This window comes from Crocodylus porosus, unplaced genomic scaffold (genome assembly GCF_001723895.1).
Source record: "Crocodylus porosus isolate Cpor-Errol unplaced genomic scaffold, CroPor_comp1, whole genome shotgun sequence".
Classification (NCBI taxonomy): domain Eukaryota; kingdom Metazoa; phylum Chordata; order Crocodylia; family Crocodylidae; genus Crocodylus; species Crocodylus porosus.
Window position 1 is genome coordinate 14836896 of NW_017728947.1, and position 19056 is coordinate 14855951.

At 40.7% G+C, this 19056-nt stretch overlaps 1 protein-coding gene across 4 annotated transcripts in view; it reads right to left on the bottom strand.

Moving 5' to 3' along the window:
• SBF2 (SET binding factor 2) overlaps positions 1-19056 on the bottom strand; it is a 489875-nt gene that overhangs the window by 119084 nt on the left and 351735 nt on the right. For all 4 annotated transcript variants that reach the window (XM_019551418.1, XM_019551417.1, XM_019551415.1 and 1 more), the window contains one exon: positions 8830-8898. In XM_019551418.1, coding sequence (XP_019406963.1) covers positions 8830-8898 — 69 coding nt within the window. The remainder of the gene's footprint in view (positions 1-8829; positions 8899-19056) is intronic.

Here is a 19056-nt window from a genome sequence, read left to right on the forward strand (position 1 = left end):
CCCTTTGATCCTCGTTGGGATTACCTTCCTTTGGGCTTGGAGGATCGTCTCCTTAAGGAGCGACCACTCTCCTTGGATACCTGGCTCCCCTCCCCTCCGGGACCTCAGCGCTTCTCCAACTATCCTCCTTAGCTCGTTGAAGTCTGCCCTCCTAAAATCTAGGGCCGCTGCCTTATTTCATGCCTTTGCCACCTTGTATTTGGAAATCTCTCAATTGGATCATAGACAGGCATAAAGGGGAAACCAGCCCACCAATTGTTAGCGCTGACTTAGCAAAGAGACACTTGGAGGGGCTGGATGTGTTTAAGCCAGCAGGCCTGGATGATCTTCATCCAAGGGTGCTGAAGAAATTGGCCAGTGTCATAGCAGGGCCACTGGCATAGATGTTTGAGCAGTCATGATGCTCAGGTCAAGTCCCAGAGGACTGGAAAAGAGCCACTGTGGTCCCTATTTTCAAGAAGGGGAGGAAGGAGGATCAGGGTAATTACAGACCAGTTAGTCTCACCTCTATCCTCAGAAAAACCTTTGAAAAAATTATTAAGGATCACTTTTGTGGGAGTTCAACAGGGAAAGCTATGCTAAAAGGGCAACCAGCATGGATTCATAGCAGGTGGATCCTGCCTGACTAACCTTGTTTCTTTTTATGACCAGATCACAAAATGCTTAGAAAGCAGGAATCGAGGTAGAGCTCATCTACTTGGATTTTAAGAAGGCCTTTGATACAATATCTCATTTTTTTCTCACAGATAAACTGAGCAACTGTGACATAGATAATTACATGGTCAGGTGGCTGGCAAATTGGCTTAGGGGTCGCACCCAGACAGCGGTGGTGGATGGGCTGGTATTGACCTGGAAAGATGTGGGCAGTGGAGTTCTACAAGGCTTGGTCTTTGGATTGGTGCTGTTCAATGTCTTCATCAGTGACTTGGATGAGGGTGTGGAAAGCACTCTGTCTAAATTAGCAGATGGTACCAAATTATGGGGTAAAGTTAACACATCAGAGGGTAGGGAATGAATCCAGGCAGATCTGGACAGGTTGGAAAAGTGGGCTGAACAGGATAGGATGCAGTTCAATAAAGACAAATACAAGGTGCTGCACCTAGGAAGAAGGAATCACCAGCAACTTACAGGCTGGGGGATGACCTTTTCAGCAGCAAAGCAGCAGAAAGGGATCTCAGAGTCACTGCTGACTCCGAGATTGCTGACATGAGTCGTCAATGTGATGAAGTGATCAGTAAAGCTAACTGCATTTTATCATGCATTAGCAGGTGCATGACAAACAAGTCCAGGGAGGTGATACTTCTTCCCCTTTATGTGGCATTGGTGAGGTCACAGTTGGAGTACAGCATCCAGTTTTGGGCACCACACTTCAAGAAGGATGTGTAAGAAGCGTGACTACCTTGAGAGGGTTCAGAGGAGTGCCGCTTGTATGGTTAGGGGCCTGCAGGTAAAGCCCTACAAGGAGAGACTGAGGGCCCTAGATCACTTCAGCCTCCACAAGAGAAGGCTGAGAGATGATCTTGTGGTCACCTACAAATTCATCAGAGGGGTATCAAAGAATAGGAGATACTCTGTTTACCAGGGCACCCCTTGGAGTAACTAGGAACACCACCACAAACTGATGGAGAGCAGATTTACGTTAGACAGCAGGAAGAACTTCTTTATGGTAAGGGCTGCCAGATTTTGGAATGGGCTTCCAAGGGAGGTGGTGCTCTCCCCTACTTTGGGGGTCTTTAAGAGGAGGCTGGACATCTGACCCCAGTGCTCTTTCCTGCGCAGGGCAGGGTGTTGGACTCGATCTGCTAAGGTCCTGTCCAATGCAAACATCTATTAATCAATCAATCAATCAATCTTCACCGTTATGAATGTTGAATAAAAGCTGAAAATTAGGTCAAGTAATTGAATCTTCCATATTAAAATGCATCTATACAAGAACATAAAACTGGAAGGGGTCTCCAGGCCATCAAGTCCAGACCTCTGTGTTCATAGACAATTGTTAACTAAAGGAATCTTCAAAATTACCACTTCAAACATCCACCAACTACAACATAACTCATATATATAATTCAAGATCCAATTAACTGAAAGCTGATATCAAGGCTATACAAAATTCAAGGCTTCAGAACTGAAATCTATTTTCTGAAACTCAGGTTCTAACTGTGACAGAATCTTCATTCAAATACACTGAAGGTTTTGGCAAGAAGAGTTTGATCAGACTATGTCAGGGGATAAACAGCTTCTGAGTCCTGAGAGAATGAACAGGTTCAGATTATGTCTGAATATGGAGGAGGAAGAGGGTTTTTTTCTACTTCACCTCGTTGTTTTTTAGTTAGGCTGGTCCAGTGGGGAGGGAGAGATTATTGACTTCTCATGGAGCATCTCTTGCTGTAAAATCAGACCAAACATTTCTCTCATGTTATATTATATTGCTCCAACACCAGGATCCACATCTGGGATAGCACCCTATAAACCATGATTTACAAAAAACCTGCGGAACACCAAATACATATATCCACAAACCCAGCAATTATCCCAAGCACACCAAAATCAAGTCAGACCCTCAGATACCACTGCATCTACTCCGAAGGGAACACTTGTGATGCCCCCTGGCCAGCTGAAAATCTGCCTTCCTACTCCAGTACAGAAATAGAATATCCAATAGATTCCAAAAGAGAAAAAGCCACCTAACTACCCTGTGGTAACCTGGTACAATACAAAAAAGAAACCCTTCTGCTACCACATATCCCTGGTGGTCACATACCCTGATTAGAAGAATCATCAAACAACTACGGCCTATACTTAACAAAGATCAGACCTCGTGAGAAATATTCCCAGCCCCTCCGCCCCTGGCTTTCAAACAACCCCTTAACCTTTCCCATTTCATCATCAGGAAGCAAAACCTTCACTGTTCAACAGACATCAAATGAGACACAGCCTTGCCTTAGCAATAGATGCTTAACCTGTCAGCACATCTTTACTGCGACTACAACCAACACCCCTGCAAAACAGACCCATCAGAATCCATGGCTCCTGGCACGTGCCTTTCCCAAAATGTGATATATCTGATGCAATGTACCAAATGCCCTCACAGTAACTATGTGGGTGCAACTAAACACCAAGTATGTGCCAGAATGAACTTTCACAGAAAAAATATAAAGGACTAACACATGCAGGTACCAGTAGGAGCACATTTTTTACAGAACGACCACTCCCTTTCTGGACCTCAATATACTCATGTTCAAGGGAAATCTACCAAACACCTTTAAAATGCAAACAAAAATTCTCAAGCTGGCAAGACACTAAGAATCAAGGAATGAACATTGATATTGATTTTGACACAGTAATCTACCTGATTCCTGATTTTTTTTTCCTGGATACAACAGGAATTAATGACCTCCCTTCCCCTTTTGATAGGTATTGATCTACCACTGATCACCTTCTTCCTTTTGCTAATTGCTTGTATGCTATCCCTGGGAAATCTCTTCCACTCCAATTTCACAGCTTTACTCTCAGCTCTTACTATTGCTGTGTTTGCTTCCCTTCTCAGCCCTGATGAAGACTGTCTTGAATTTGAAAACTTGCCTAAGTATCCCAACCATGCAGTTGGTCCAATAAAAGATACTGCCCTCCAAAAATCCTTGCTGCTTACATTGCTCCAACATCTGATTTGCAATTTGCATGATATACTTTATTAAGAGGCAGCATTCCTGGATGAGTTGTAGCCTAATTAAACAACTTCCCTTGCATCTTATCCTTATTCTTGATTTGTCAAGAAAATATTTGTCTATCAACAAACATAACAGGGACTACTACTTTATATACATGATTTAATACACACATACACACACATTCTAATATAAGGCTGTATATATATCTATACATAGCTAGAGTCCAAGTACAGGCCATCTGCAGGCAAAACTCTGGAAAACATATTACCATTTTCATGTATAAATAAATTTTCTTTATTTATTTTATTTAAATTTTAAACAAAATTCCGACAGTATTACTAATAGTAAACTAAAACCTTTTTGGATCAGAAGCCAAAAAAAATGTTTGCTTACATGACATTACAATACACGTTAAAAAAGACTGCTGTCACTGATGAGTCACACTGTTGGTAACTTAAAGTCCAGTATTTTTAAATTTAAAAAGCAGTGTCATTTTTTTTGTAGAAAAAAAATCACGATTTTTCTGCCCACAAGTATGCACCCAGGACTGACTTGTTGTCTATGAATTTAAGTTGCCAGCTATGAGTTAGTATGTTTTTGTAACCATATCCTGTCAAATCAAGTTTCACAACAGCCTAGTCCCTGGACATTAACTACTAGTATTTTGGAATTTCGGTGGACATCCTAAGAGATACTGTAAATTGAAATTACTTCTCTTATTTTAAATACATCTCATAACTCCCTAGACAAAACTTTTCATAATCAGACATCTGAAAATGGAAAAGATCTACTATAACATTGTGTTTAGCTTGTGGTGGGGCAACTTTGATTTCTCACACACTTTTAAAATGTTTCTTCCAGGTACTGCTGAATGTCTCAACAGATGGAAATTTTACAACTTTTATTGGAAGAGAATTCAAATCTTACAAACTTCACCATTAAGAATGTTTCTACTGTCATTCAACTAAAATATTCCTTTCCTTGGTTTCACCTACTACCTCACTTCTGTTCAAATACTCTTTTTCCTATTCATTATTTATAAACTTAAAATGCTTGCAGCTGCAAAGTACATATAGGCCAAGGAACTTTGATACCCAATTACTCCTTTATGTTGTTTCATTTATTTGAAAACACAGGAAATGAAATTAATTAATTTTAACAAAAGTGTAGAAAATGGAAAGTTTCACTCTTCTGCAATTTTAGGACAGACTGGTACAGCAATGGGAAATTATAGATATGAAACAGATCATCTTTCGATTCTTATTACAGTACAAGGCTAAAGAGCTGTTCAGTTATTTTGGCTATGTACATTATAAATCATTCCTAGACATATCGTAACTGAGTCACTGGTAATTCTATTAGAAATCAGTAAACTAGTACAGAAAATATGGCATACCAGGAGACAGCAGGCTGCTGGTTGAGGCAGCAGCAGCTACCTGTGCTGTATGGCTCCCCTCCCACTATGTGGCAGGTGCTCCTGGGCCACACAAGGTCCCTGGGCCCCTCCAGACCCCAAACCCCTGGCTCCCTCAGCCCTATAGGGCATGCCTTGTTCGCCGAAGCACAGGTGCAGGAAACAGAAGCTGGAAGAGGAAGGAATAGCCCAGAGATTCAGGCAGCAGCAGCAGCTGAATTCATGCAGGTACCCCTGGACCAACAGTGTAGGGGCCACAGGTTAATGATGCATTAGACAGCCCTGCTATAATTAATATATATGTATAATATCAAGATACTAAAGACTATATGCAGCAGCTCACTTGCCCTAAGCCAGCTCAACTACTGCTTCAGGCACAAGCTACATTGCTCAGCCAATACATACTGTGCTTGTGAGAAGGCTAACATAGAAACGCAGTGCTTCTACTTGCTAGGGCTAGTTAGAAGTGGCAGCCCTTTTGGCAGCCATTGAAGTACAGTGTCTGCACATTTCTATTCCTCTCTGCTTTTATTCCAGTGAAGAAAAATCAGGTTCCCCACTTAAGACATATGGACAATTTTAGAGAGCTGTTCTTTGGGGAAAGGTTGTGTATAGTATGTGAGTAAATATGATATAATGAAAAGCACTAGCAGAAATTCATATCTGGAAAATATAAAAATAGACATAGGACCAGATTGCAACCTGCCTCTAAGGTAAGTCAACCCAGACATCACAATGCATAAAATGTGGGTGCTATGATGCAGGATTAGGCACCTAGGCTTTCTATACAGTGAAGAGATCTAAATGGCTCCTAAAGGCGATCCAGAACGTCTATTCACTGTGCAGGGAGGTGCCTAGTATAGGAAAGGTAGGATATGTTGGAAACTCCTTCTTTGGCATCAGACTTGGGGATGAAAGGAAGACACCTCTCATGTCAGAACAGAGATCAGTATGAAATCAGAATACCTAGCTAACAGCACTGTGGAGTGCAGTACATGCCCAAGGTCTAACTGCTGGGTTCTAGGCTCTCCTCACACTGAAAAAATTCAAACCCACATCTCTTACATCCCAGGGGAGGGCCCAAATCACCAGGCAATGGGTAAGGCTAGAACTTCTCTGCAAAGCTTGAAATAGTAGAATATTAGCAATGGCCTAACCCAAGTCAGCTCTGTAGGAATAAGGAAAGCTAAAAGAAGGAAAGCATCATTTAGCTAAAATAAATGGAAACACATAGCTCTCCCTTCAGAAGCTCATATCAGATTGAGAACTATTTGGCCCAGTCCAATCCAGTATGAATTCTGAATAACTGTTCTTAAAGTTTGACTCATATTCTAGTTGCAAATGGAATCCTTGCTAAATCTTTCCAAAAGCTCCTCTGTTGGTTTGGCATACTAACCAATGTAATTTGTTTTTAAAATTAACGCTTAATTTTATAGCAAAACCAAAACAAAACAGAATTTCTTCCCCCCAAAACCCCCCCCTGCTTCTGTGTTTTTGCCAAAAATTGTGTCTTATGGGACATACCACAGGGACCGTCACTTAACCTGAGGATTAGATCTGGGAAAAACAAAATTCTTTTTCTATTATGCAGAAACATCTGTTTTTTTCAAGAGGCAATCAGGTTCCTTTGTTTCTCAACTCAGGTCTGAGACATGGAAAATTATCATCCTTTTAGCATCCGTGGTCTCAGAACATTTGCTCTGGATACTTTTAGGCTCATGCAATAAATAAGGGGTCTTCTGTCATACCCAAGACTCAAGTCTTCAGTGGACTGTTTGAAGGACAGGAAAGATTTTGAGATCTTTTCAGCACCCTTACTTAACAAACTAAATGCTAAATTTTCTATACTGTAATTATACATTTTCTTCCTCTTTATTAAGAAATTAAAAGCTTATTATGGCTTAAATGAGCATTCATGATTCTGTAGACTGACAATCAGGAATCTGGACTACATGACCCCTGCAGGTCCCTTCCTGCCCTACTTCTCTATGATTCATTGCTGTCAGTTTTTTCTGTCCTTGGTTCTACATCTAGGGCCAATATATAAGAGGAGTAGATCAAAATTTATCTACTAAGGAAACTAAAGCTTCCTGTAATTGCTGCAATTCATAGCAAAATTTAGGCCATTGGAGGTATTTTTATAAGAGAGTAAAATTATCCAGCAACTGATATGAAAGAAAATAGCAAACAGAAACAAAAACAACTTGGAAGTTCTACAATATACTCTACTTAACTAAGTCAGATCAGCTTTATAGAAATTCCTTCAAAGCCTGAACACTTCCACAGGAGCAGGAACAGATCCAGCACTAATTTAGTAACTCTTTCAACTAAGTAATCTGCACTACAGATTGGTCATTCAATGTAAGAAATGTTTGCCAGATGCATTAACAGAAAAATCTCATGGGTATCCATATATCATCAGGTTCTTCACAGAACGCTGTCTCCAGTATATTTGTGCAGGAATATTGGTTAGTCTAGTGGCATCAACAGATAGCATAAACCTGAGGGTTATATTGTTCAGGGTCCCAGAAGACAGAGAATAAAAATAACTCATTAGCTAAAGAAAAAGACAAATAGTTTCATGCCAAAAGTGAAAAAACAAACAAATGAAAAACCCTAGTGTCATGGTTACAAAACTGAATGTACATGACCAAAGGGCCTCCTGGAAAATGATCTGCCAAAAGCAGTCCTGGAATCACTGCATATAGTATCATGTACATGAACCTGGAGGAGGGCAAAATTAGTATATTTTTTTGTTTAATTAAAGACCAAAAGTGTTTCAAAGTATGAACTGCAAGAGGCAAGAAAAATCTACTGAATGGGTTATGTTTTACCTGTATCATATACTACTGACTGGAGTAGATAGGAAATTTCAGAAAAGCTTCTATATATCTGAGTGTGACAAAGTTGCTCTTGACTTCAGCATATGTTTCTGGTTGTTATGTCTGGGAATTTTCTGTACTGACTTTTCCCTATGTCCAAAAACAAATTCCAGTATGAAATATCTGGAAACTTTTCAATTATAATACTTGGTTTCAATTAAAAACCACACATGGATTCATCAAGCTTGATACTGCAAGAAACCAGGCTTGTGGGCACAGATCGCAGCTGGATTTGACACAGTTCATGATCCAGTTTGTACAGTGGGCACCACTGAAATCTTGATATTTATTGTATTGTTGTAGCGATCATCATGATAACACCTTGTATTCCTGTGCTTAGAATGAAGAGTACAACTGATGGGGAAAGCATTCTGATCATTAAAACCAAGAAAAAAAAGTACAAAAATATGAAATGGAAACCACATGTGTACAATTAAAATACACCATTTACAATATTCCTTTTGTTTCACAATGGAATAGGCTTCGACATTTTAACTTGTATTTTGGGCCATGATGTAATGTACAATTAGTTTGACCTAAAAAATACTGAGATGAACAATTTTGGTACTGAATCAAAAACAATTATTCCAGCAACTGTAATAATAGTTCAGTGCTAATTTACTCATGCATCAGAGAAAGAATGAGTGATGCTCAGTAGTGGGCTAATGTTGTAATTTATATTATGTAGCATAGCCCTGATGCAAGCCCACTGAATTCAAGTGAAGACTCCCATTGACATCATTGGATTTTAGACATTTCCTATCCTTTTCTAGCTCTTCTCCTAGTGCTTCTTTCCTTTTAGGGATTAAAAAAAATGTAAACAGATATTAGGAAATAAGCGCCTTTAAGACCAGTAAAATCTTACCCTGTAGAATGCAGTTGTCAGAGTCAGTAACGCTGCAGCAATGCTGTATTCTTCTGAAGTTGAACAATCCTTCAAGAAAAGCATATACATAACGTTAGTCACCATGACACACTCATGGTCTATCTACATTTTTAGTGTTATGTAACAGATATACTTTAGTGTTCCCAGTGGTGCTGCTGAGACTATCTTCTTCCTTTTTAACTGCCTCCTGAATGAGAACATATAAGCATTATCACGTAATTTAGGCTTTTTTTTTTTATATAGTGTTTTCTACATTCTTGTTGCTAGAGTGGAATCCTAACCTCCTGTCACCTGGGAGAGGCAATGCTGATACATGGATCAGCATGCCTGCCCCCCCTGCAGCCTCAGCTCCTCCCTTCCCACTAGCCTCTGCTCTGCTTGTCCCTCTCAGTCTCTGCTCCTGCACCCTCACTTCTCTCTAACCTCTGCTCCATGCTGGCTGGATCCATCGCTATTCTAGCTAGAGGCACTGAGCGCAGCCCCACTCCATCCTCCATAGCAGCTGCTACTATGGGGCCAGACTGGGGCTATGCTTTGTGCCCTAGACTGCAGTGTACAAAGACCCTGCTGATATGGAACAAGGGTAAAAGTGGGGTAAAGAGGCTGCAGGGGGGAGAACAGAGACTGTGTGTGTGTGTTGGGGGGGTCATGGGGGGTATGGGGAGAGGCTGCAGGAGGGAGATGGTAGGGTACAGAGACGGCAAGTGGGGGACAGGGATAGGCAGCAGCTGTGGGTATGCCCCTAACCCATGGTAGGGGCTGGAGCCCAAGCCACAGCAGCCAACTGCCTCCCCCTCCCCTGTACTCAATTCTAAGATGAGGTGCTTCTCCCCATGTTAAATGGAGGGACCATGTCTTAGAATAGAATAAATACAGTAAATTGCATTCATTTAACATGCTGAAGCTAATTTGTACAAACATAATTCCACTACCTGAGTAACTCCCTGATCTGTACCACTGCAACAACTCAGAATAAAGCTCTTCAGTGGCATCCAGTGAACTATTATAGAGTCAAAATCACACATAGTGAAGTTACTGAAGTTTATGATCCAGCAAAACACTACAGAAAAGAAATGAAATAGCTGGAATTCTTCAAGAAGGGTTTCTGCATGTATGAAGGTATTATCCTAATCTCAAGAAACTGGAATATAAAGAAGCCACCTTAAAAGTGCAAGTTCTCAATTATAATAGAATTAAATCAGAATAGAATTAAAAGTAAGCTTGAAGGACACTTTTCAGGAGAAGTTTACAAATACTTCAGATATTGACAAATATATTTCAAGGCATAAACATAAATAATTGTATCTGGTGGGAAAGAAACTCAAAGTTTTTTTGTAATGGACTCTGAGTTTATTTCTTACATTTCTACAAAGCTACAGCAAAAAGACAATATAAATGGGTTGCATATTAATGACACTGCATGTGGCTATGGAACATCAGTTATCATGCAAGAACAAGCTCTTAAAGCATGACTGAACAACTGCAAGAAGCAAGAACATGGAAGGACTTATAAAAGAAGAGTTAAATCTAGTATGTCCAACAAAGTCAATGAAGAACAAATTGTGTGAGTGAAGTGGCTCAATGTCCAACTCTTTTTGACTTTTAGTGGAATATTCCTGTAGAATATGACTATGATAAAATTTCTGTTGAATGAATTATAAAAGGCAGGTAATTATATCACAGCCTTTCACACTTGAAATAGCCATACAATACAATCAATTAATAGTATACATGCAATATAAAAACTGATATAGTTTTCATTTTTTACCATCTTTATGCTTCTAAACTGAAAATGTTGGCAGACCTATTTTGTATATAACTGAAGTTACCATTCCTTTGTGAAAAAACATAAAGGGACCTTATCTGGCTTTTATATTAGTCAATCTGAATTTGACTTCAAGGGTACAGAGGAATTCTCTCTCATAAGATGACATGATGAAATTGATTTTAACCAATAAGAAGTGGTCACCTTCATGATCTTACCAAGACCTTTGGCACATGGTTAATTTAAAAAGAGGTTAACACCATAATGCCCCTATAGGTCACTCACACTTCCAAAATGTAAACGAAGCAAAAAATAACATGCCAAAGTAAATCAACCAGTGATCGTATTCAGGATAAAAGTGATCCTGTTATAAAAATTATTTAAGGTAAACCAGGGTTGATATGCATTTTACAATGAAAAGGTAAAGTACATGAAATTTCAAAACTATTTTTTTAAATTATCAACAAACAGAATTAAGTGAAAAAGTGAGGCAAGCCGTAACACTCTTTTGAATGTAATTTATTTCTGCAAATAATTTTTAAAGAAAGCTGAAACTTTTTTCCCCTTTTGCTTATTTTTGCCAACATTTTAGAAGCACAATTATGCAGCTGTTTCTAAATACCAAATGTAGACTTGATGACGAGTGACAGAAAATGTCCAGGAGCACTACCTTTCTCATTTCATTTTAATGCTTGCCATCGGTATTCTAAAATCTAACCCATTCTAATAGCTTTGAGTTCTCTATCCAGAATTTCTGATACATTTCTTGAATTCAAATTATTTTGATGATTCCTCTGTCAAAACTTTATTTGTACCTTCACTTGACACATGCTCTCCATTACACTTCTCTCTCACACCTAACTTTTTGCACTTTAATCTGTACTAAATGCAGAACTTCAACTTTTCACTGGTAGGGAGATCTTTGATCACATTGGTCTCATCTTCATAATTTCCTTTTCCTTTTCAGGGCTATTCCTATGAACTCTTATACCAGTTTCTATAATACCATACATACAAACGTTACTTCACTCAGAGTAACAATCATATTAAAGAATCACAAAAGCCTGTAGCAGAACACTTCAACATCCCTGGACACTCCAATGCTGATCTCAGGATTGCTGTTCTCAGGCAAATACATTTTAAAGACTAGTCTGAATGGGAAACTGCAGAACATGAAATCACCCACAAACACACCTGTGTTAAGTATGGTTTAAACAGGGACTATGGATTGCTACCTCATACTTAGATTAATTTTTCTGACCCACTTTGTTCCTACAGGTTTACTGTTTGTTTTTCTCTTCTAGCACTACCTCCCCTCCCTCAAACTCCCTCTTTCCTCCCTTGGATTTTAACTACTCTCTTATACTCTGCTTTCTGAATATCCTTTCACAGCATCTGAAGAAGTGACTTCAGGTTCATGAAAGCTTGTGCTTTCTCTCTAAATATATCTTAGTTAGTCTATAAAGATGCATCTATCTACCCTACCCTGTCTTCTGAGTGACTTCAGACTAACACAGCTAACTACCTCTCAAAGAATCACCAAAACATTGCTGGGCCTAATTTAACAGCTCTTTCTCAGATAAGTCACAATTTACTATTAAATCTTGTAAGTGATTACAGACTACAGCCTGGGTCTCAAATTGGCAAATTAAAAGGCTGACCGTAAGGCTGTTTTTCCTCTTATAACTGCTTGGGAAGACTGCGTAAATCTGTAAAGCAGGGGTTTTCAACCTTTTTTAAGGAGTGTACCCCTTCTGGAGTGGGGGACTTGCACATGGCGGCGCAGGCTGGTGGGTGGTGGATGGCAGCTCCCCCCCTTCCCCTCCATGCCCAACTGGCTGGGCGGTGCCTGTGCAGTCCACAGGGTGGAGCCGCTGCCCCCACCCCCCCACCCCCACTGGTTCTCTTCCTGGGAGGCAGCAATGCGGGGTGGTGGGTGATGGCACTCCATCCCCACCTGCCCACACATACCCCCTTAGCCCCTTTCCAAGTAGCCCAAAGGGTACGTGTACCCCCAGCTGCCAACCCCTACTGTAGAGCTTTCAATAACAAACGTGTCAATGCTCTTTTCCCTGTTCAAATACTTTAGCCCACATGAGTAACACACCAAGGGAACACAGAGTCAGGAAAATATTTGGCGAACTATTTAGAGCCAAGTTTCTAAAAGGCAGTGTATAAACAAACACTTAGAAATGGGATTTTATTTCTCTAGATTTGAGGCCTGTGTGAACATGAACTGTACACGGAAATACAGGTGTATAAATGCCATGATTTTTATTCACACACATCACATTGATTGAGGTGGTATTCCTTATAGAAAATGATAAAGATAGTTAGTAGAGCTGTGTGAAATATCGATGGCCATTTTGTTTCGATGCTGTTTCAACTCATTTTTAGGTTGAAACAGCAAAATCGAAGCAAAACAGGCCGTAGAAATAGCTCAAAACAAAATGAGGCTAGTCAAAACATTTCAAAAGTTGAAATGTTTCGATCATAGCACTAGGGATGGGAAGTCAGTCCAGCTGGGCTGACTTCCCATCCCTTGACAAGATCTGGGGGGTGGAGGGGAGACAGCTCAGGTGGGCTGCCTCGCCATCCCCCATGCTAGATAGCAGGGGGCAGGCTACTTGCCCGCCCTCCTCATGGTCTAGCGTGTGGGCATGGCGAGGGAACCCAGCTTGGCTGTTTCCCTGTCCCCCACACAATCTAGTGCACGGGGATCGCAAGGCAGCCGAACTGGGCTGCCTCCCCGCTCCGGAGCAATCTGGGAGCCCCCTGCTCCCACCCAGCCCTACGGCCTATGCAGCTTGCACACACACACCTGCCAGCAGCTGCCAGGGCCCACGTGCAGAACACGTGATCTCCCAACAGTCAATCAGCTTCTGGTGGTGCCCCCAGGCCCAAGCAAAAGCAGAAGCAAAGCAAAAACTTGGACATTTGACTGCATTTTAAAAACCTGCTTGGACAGAGGACAAGGGGCCAAAAAAGATGACGTGTCTGGGAAAGCCTGGACATATGGTAACCTGAGTGAAGTATGGTCTCAACAGAGACTCTGGATACTTATCCCACTACCCAGAATATGCTAATCCCATTAGCCAGTTTTTTTTATATACCTTAGGTCCCTCAGTAGGTTAACTGCTTTGTTTTTCCCTTTAGATCTCTTCAACCCATCTTCAGCTTTCTCTGCAGTGCCATCTCCCCTATCTTTTCTTCTTTTCCCTGTCCTTTGTATTTAAATTAATTTATTGCTTTCTATTTAGTACTCCTGCTCTCTGCAAGTCCATTCGCAAAAGCTGATGAAATAAGCTGTTGCCTATAAAAGCTTATGCCTTTCTGAACATGTCACTTATTAAGATGCCACCCTGCCCTGCCTTCTGCTTTATAAAAAATGAGAAGATATGATCATGTATATGCTCCAATAGGTACTTAAAAATATTATGTAGTTTATAAAACAATACATCAGTGTCAGACTTCCAGGCTAGGGACAGAAGTTACACATAAACTGGTTTACGTGATCAGAAACTGGTTTAAACCTGTAACAGAACAGAAGTTTAGTGCCCATAAACCAGTTTAAAAATGGATGAAACTGTTTAAGATAAACCAGATTGAACGTAGGATCAGTCTTAATTAATTTCGGTAAAACTGGTTTATGAAACTTCTGTCCCAGACCCCTTCCTGGTTCAAGTTAAATTACAGTTCCCCAGCATACTTTGCAGCCCTGGGCTGAGTTGTGCTGTCTGTGCCAGAAAGCAGGCCTGGCCCTGCTCTTCTGCTCCCTAGCTGGAGCAATGAGGCTGGCTAACAAGAGGGTATGGGGGAGCAAGCTTGGCTGGAGATGCCGCTCAACCTGGGGGGAGGAAGGGAAGGAAGGGGGAGGGGACTGCCCCCGACCCAGGCAAACCCCAGCTGGAATCTGGAGCCAGGGACGGGGGTTAAACACCCCTTCCCCTGCTCAAATTTACTGTTGGCTGCAATTTTGGACTACCAATCCCAGAAGCACCTGGAAGCAGGAAGTAACAAGCAGCCCTGCAGAGCCCTGCTACTGTGATTTTGGACTGCAAATCCCAGACACCTCGAGGGCAGCAGGAAGAGGAAGTGAATACACAGCCCTTGCTGGCTATGTGCCAGAGAGCCATTTGCTAGTGCTCCCCTGGCTTCTGGCTTGAGCTGCTGCAGACACGTGGCTGCATTTCCTGAATCAAAGGTAAATGTCTGTTCAGTTCTGTTTCAATTTAATTTTTGCACCTTAAACTAACCTGCAAAGACTGACTCAATTCAGCCTTGGGCTTTTTGACTATCTGTACTTAGCCCCAATCTCTAAATAGAAAGGAGTTAGGGAAAGTCCAGTTTGCCCTTTTATCAAACTATGTATAAAATTTATTATTTTCTAGTTATCCATGCCTGAACAATTCTTTATCAGATTGCTTGTGGTGTGACATACATTTACAGTGAACTCTGGCTGATTTGCTATTCCCAAGGGGAATGCAAATAACAGCAATTTATCCAGTATTGACCAATAATTAGAAGTTGATAATGGGGGGCAGGGTGTTGGTGGGGAACTGGAACAACAGCTAAACAAATTACAATGACAAATCATCCCATAGGTGAATTAACCAGAATTTACTGTATGGCATGGTATATACAAGCTATATACACTGTACATTTTTAACATTTTTTCACTTAACAAGATTTTTATAGTCAGTCTATACATTATTTAAAAGTGTTCAATGCTTTCCAAAAGGGGAAAAAAAATAAAACTAGGAAAATATGCATTGTGTTTATATCTAGGTGCAAAATGATATCTGCTGATTGTTTCAAGTCATCCAGTCAAGCTTTTGGCTCAAATTATTTGTTGGAGTTTTGGCTTCTATTCAATATATACACAAAATATCTTTATAAAACTGAGCAATCCTTGAATTCTCACCAGGAGAGCATTCAATATTCCAAGAACTAACATATGTCTTAAAGATATATATCACCACTGCACTGACAACATGCAGTGCATTATTTTTACATTTCAACTTACAAGTATGCAATTCCCTACATTTTGTATGTCAGCAGCACTCCCTGGATTTCTAATATATATCATTATATATTTCCTCCTCCAGCACATGATGAAAGCATTGGACAACACAAGTAAAATGATCCCAATCCAGGATAAATTGCTCCCAAAGACACTTGCCTGATATAGCTGCTCCAAGTGGAGTAAAATACATTAGTTATTCATATATTTTCTATGAGCGCATTAGAACGCTGCAATTAATGGAGATTTTATATTGAAATCTTAGACCTCCAAGTATGAGGACACTTAGGCTACTGCTATTGTTGAATTCAGTTTTCTGAAGGCCATAACATCACCGACAGTTCACATGCTTAATTTGTGATAACATATCATAAAAATGTTTACTGCTTATGCGATACAGTACTTTACCATCACAGGTGGCTGAAAAAAAAATTCCTGAGAATGGGAATGGGATGTTGCGAAGTAACTGAAGATGAAATATGTGGGTAATCAAGAATTATTCTTGCCACATATGTAGCTTATAAAGAATAGCAACTGGAAATGAAAAGCTAACACTGATCTATAGTAGAACACCTCAGCGAAGGTCTTTTGCACCTTGAACCAGATATACAGTAAAGTCAGATAATTTGTATTCAGGTGGCTTAAACCCTGAATAATTTGCACTAGTTTGTGAATTCAGTGTGAGCCACTTAGCCATTTGTTGCAGCTGTAGGAACATTTTACTTCAAACAGCACCACTTCCCCAATAGCTAAATCTCATCAGCAGGTTTGCACAGTTTAGGGTAGAAACAGAGCCCTTTGAAATAAAATCCAGAGCAAAAAAGTGAAACACCTCAGCAGTCCTGCACAGCTATTTGCTGAGGCTGTGTATACACCAGTTACTTTGCAAACCTCCATCTTCAAAGCAGGGTAAGGAATCTAACTGCGTGAAATACCTGGTTCTATTGTATTTCTGATGCTGGCAGTGGCTGAATTCTCAAGCAAACTGGAAATCTACAGCAGCTTCAAATACTCCAAAAAACAAGAGTCACCACTGAATTAAATATGAGAATTAATGATAAAAATCAGCATGAATCTAACACTAAATTTAAATGACATTTTATGCTTTTACACTGACACTATTTAGCAGCTTTAGAGAATTTACAGAGGAGAAACTTAGGCCTTGGCACAGTCCAGGATTGTCAACTGTCTGTAAATTTATAGGCAGTAAAAAAATCAGGCAAAAAAAGTCTGTAAAGTCTGTAAATCAATTGAAGCCATCCATAAAAACCTAAAGCTGCCATTCTGTTTGATGGCAGGATGCACAGTTTTAAAGTCAAGGATCATATCCCAATCCCGCCACTACTATTTGCCACTGCAGCAAGTTGAAAGCCAGTTGGTTGGAGATGGTACCAAAGCCAGTTTGAGACTCCAGTAGGGTCCCAAGGCTGTGACTGACAATCAGTTGACAATCACCCCTTGCATCACCAGAACTGGTTGGAGACTTCAGTGAGGTCCCATGGCTGATTGTCAGTCTCTGTATCAGAGACAGTTCAAGACTTCAGTGGGCTCCCAAGGCTGGGACCAACAATTAGCTGATTGCAGGTCTCAAGTCCAGGATCGTACCAGAGTCTCCAATACGCTCCTAGAGGCTCATGCACTGGGATGTTAGAAAACTGAGTGTGCAGCCATGCTGCACATGTTTTTAAAAAGTTCTGGCAGATGAGGACCCCAGCATCATGGAACCTCTCACTATCCCACAGTTCCAGTGGCTAGGATGTGTCAAGTGCCTTGCTCCACAGTTCCTTGGGAACTGCAGGGAAAGGCAATTGACTTGCTGGGTCATGGGAAGCCCCTTGGCTCTGTTACCTGGCACCTCTGGCCCAACTGATGAGGTCCCCTGACTTGGCACCCTGAAAACAGCCCCATGCAGGATGGCACCATACAGCTGTCAGCCTACTGACAAAGGGAGAGCTCTCAACCAAGCCACACCAGGGAGCTGGCACAAGCGGGGACCTTGCCACACATTCAATTTAAGCACAATAGAAACCAGCCACAAAATTATTCAACAAAATATGTATAATAACTAAAAAGCTTATTTCCTGTTTTGCTGCACCATTAATTTCCTGAATGTGTGGCTGGGTTACTATTTAAGACACAATTAACTGATTAATCGCATCTTAAGTGCAACGTCTGCCAGAGGCCTCAGTGACATGCAGGGAATGAACAGGAAGAGTGAAACACTAACAGGAGAATCCTCATAGTAGATAAACTATAGACCTACCAGGCCAACCACAGGACAAGAGTAGACATGAAACATGTAAGGAACTGCCTTTTGTTCATTTTATACACACACAAACACACATGTATGCATGCACACAGCTTATAAGGTCTGTACACAGCACTATAGGTGAGCATTGTAGCTTCTACAGAACAAATGGGTGAGTATCTTTTAAGATATGTAGAAGTAAGATGTAGAGGATCAGACTGCATCAGGCAAAGGGGTGAACACAATGACAGGATATTAAACAAAATAAGGTTGCTACATTTTGTATAACAAACATCTATACAAACATCTGACTGCAAAAATGCATAACTGTACTCACATGCTTAAATGCTTGAATATCAGAACTAAGTGAAATAAGTATATTTGGCAATGCTTGTCATTTTTATTTTATTATTGAAATATCTGACATTTCACCCACATTCTGAGTAATGCTAAGTGGGCAGTTTTCTCCAGCCTTGAAAACAACTTTCTTTCTGCAATCCCTTCCAAGTCATCTGGTATAACTACACAAGGTGGCCCAAGCTTCCATCTTAGTATCATAAAAAATTAGGGTGGGAAGGGATCTTAGGAGGACATCTAGTCCAACCTCCTGCTCAAAGCAGGACCATCCCCAACTAGATCACCCCAGACAAAGCTTTGTCTATCTGGGTTTTGAAAACCCCCAAGGATGGAGCTTCCACCACCTCTCTGGGTAACCTGTTCCAGTGTTTTACTACCCTTCTAGTGAGAAAATTCTTCCTAATTTCTAACCTAAACTTCCCTTGCTACAACTTGAGACCATTGCTCCTTTTTCTGTTACCTGCCACCTTTGAGAATAGCCTAGCTCCATTCTCTTTCAAACTCCACTACAGGTAACTGAAGACTGCTATTAAGTCTCCTCTTCTCTAGACTAAATAAACCCAATTCCCTCAGTCTTTCCTCGTAAGTGATGTCCTCCAGCTCTCTCACCATTTTTATTGCCCTCCGCTGGACTCTCTCCAATTTGTCCACATCCTTTCTATAGTGGGGGGCCCAAAACTGAACACAATAGTTCAGATGTGGCCTCACCAGTGCTGAACAGAGAGGAATAATCACTTCCCTTGACCTTCTGACAACACTCATATCAATGCAGCCTAGTATGCCATTAACCTTCTTTGCAAAAAGGGTGCACTG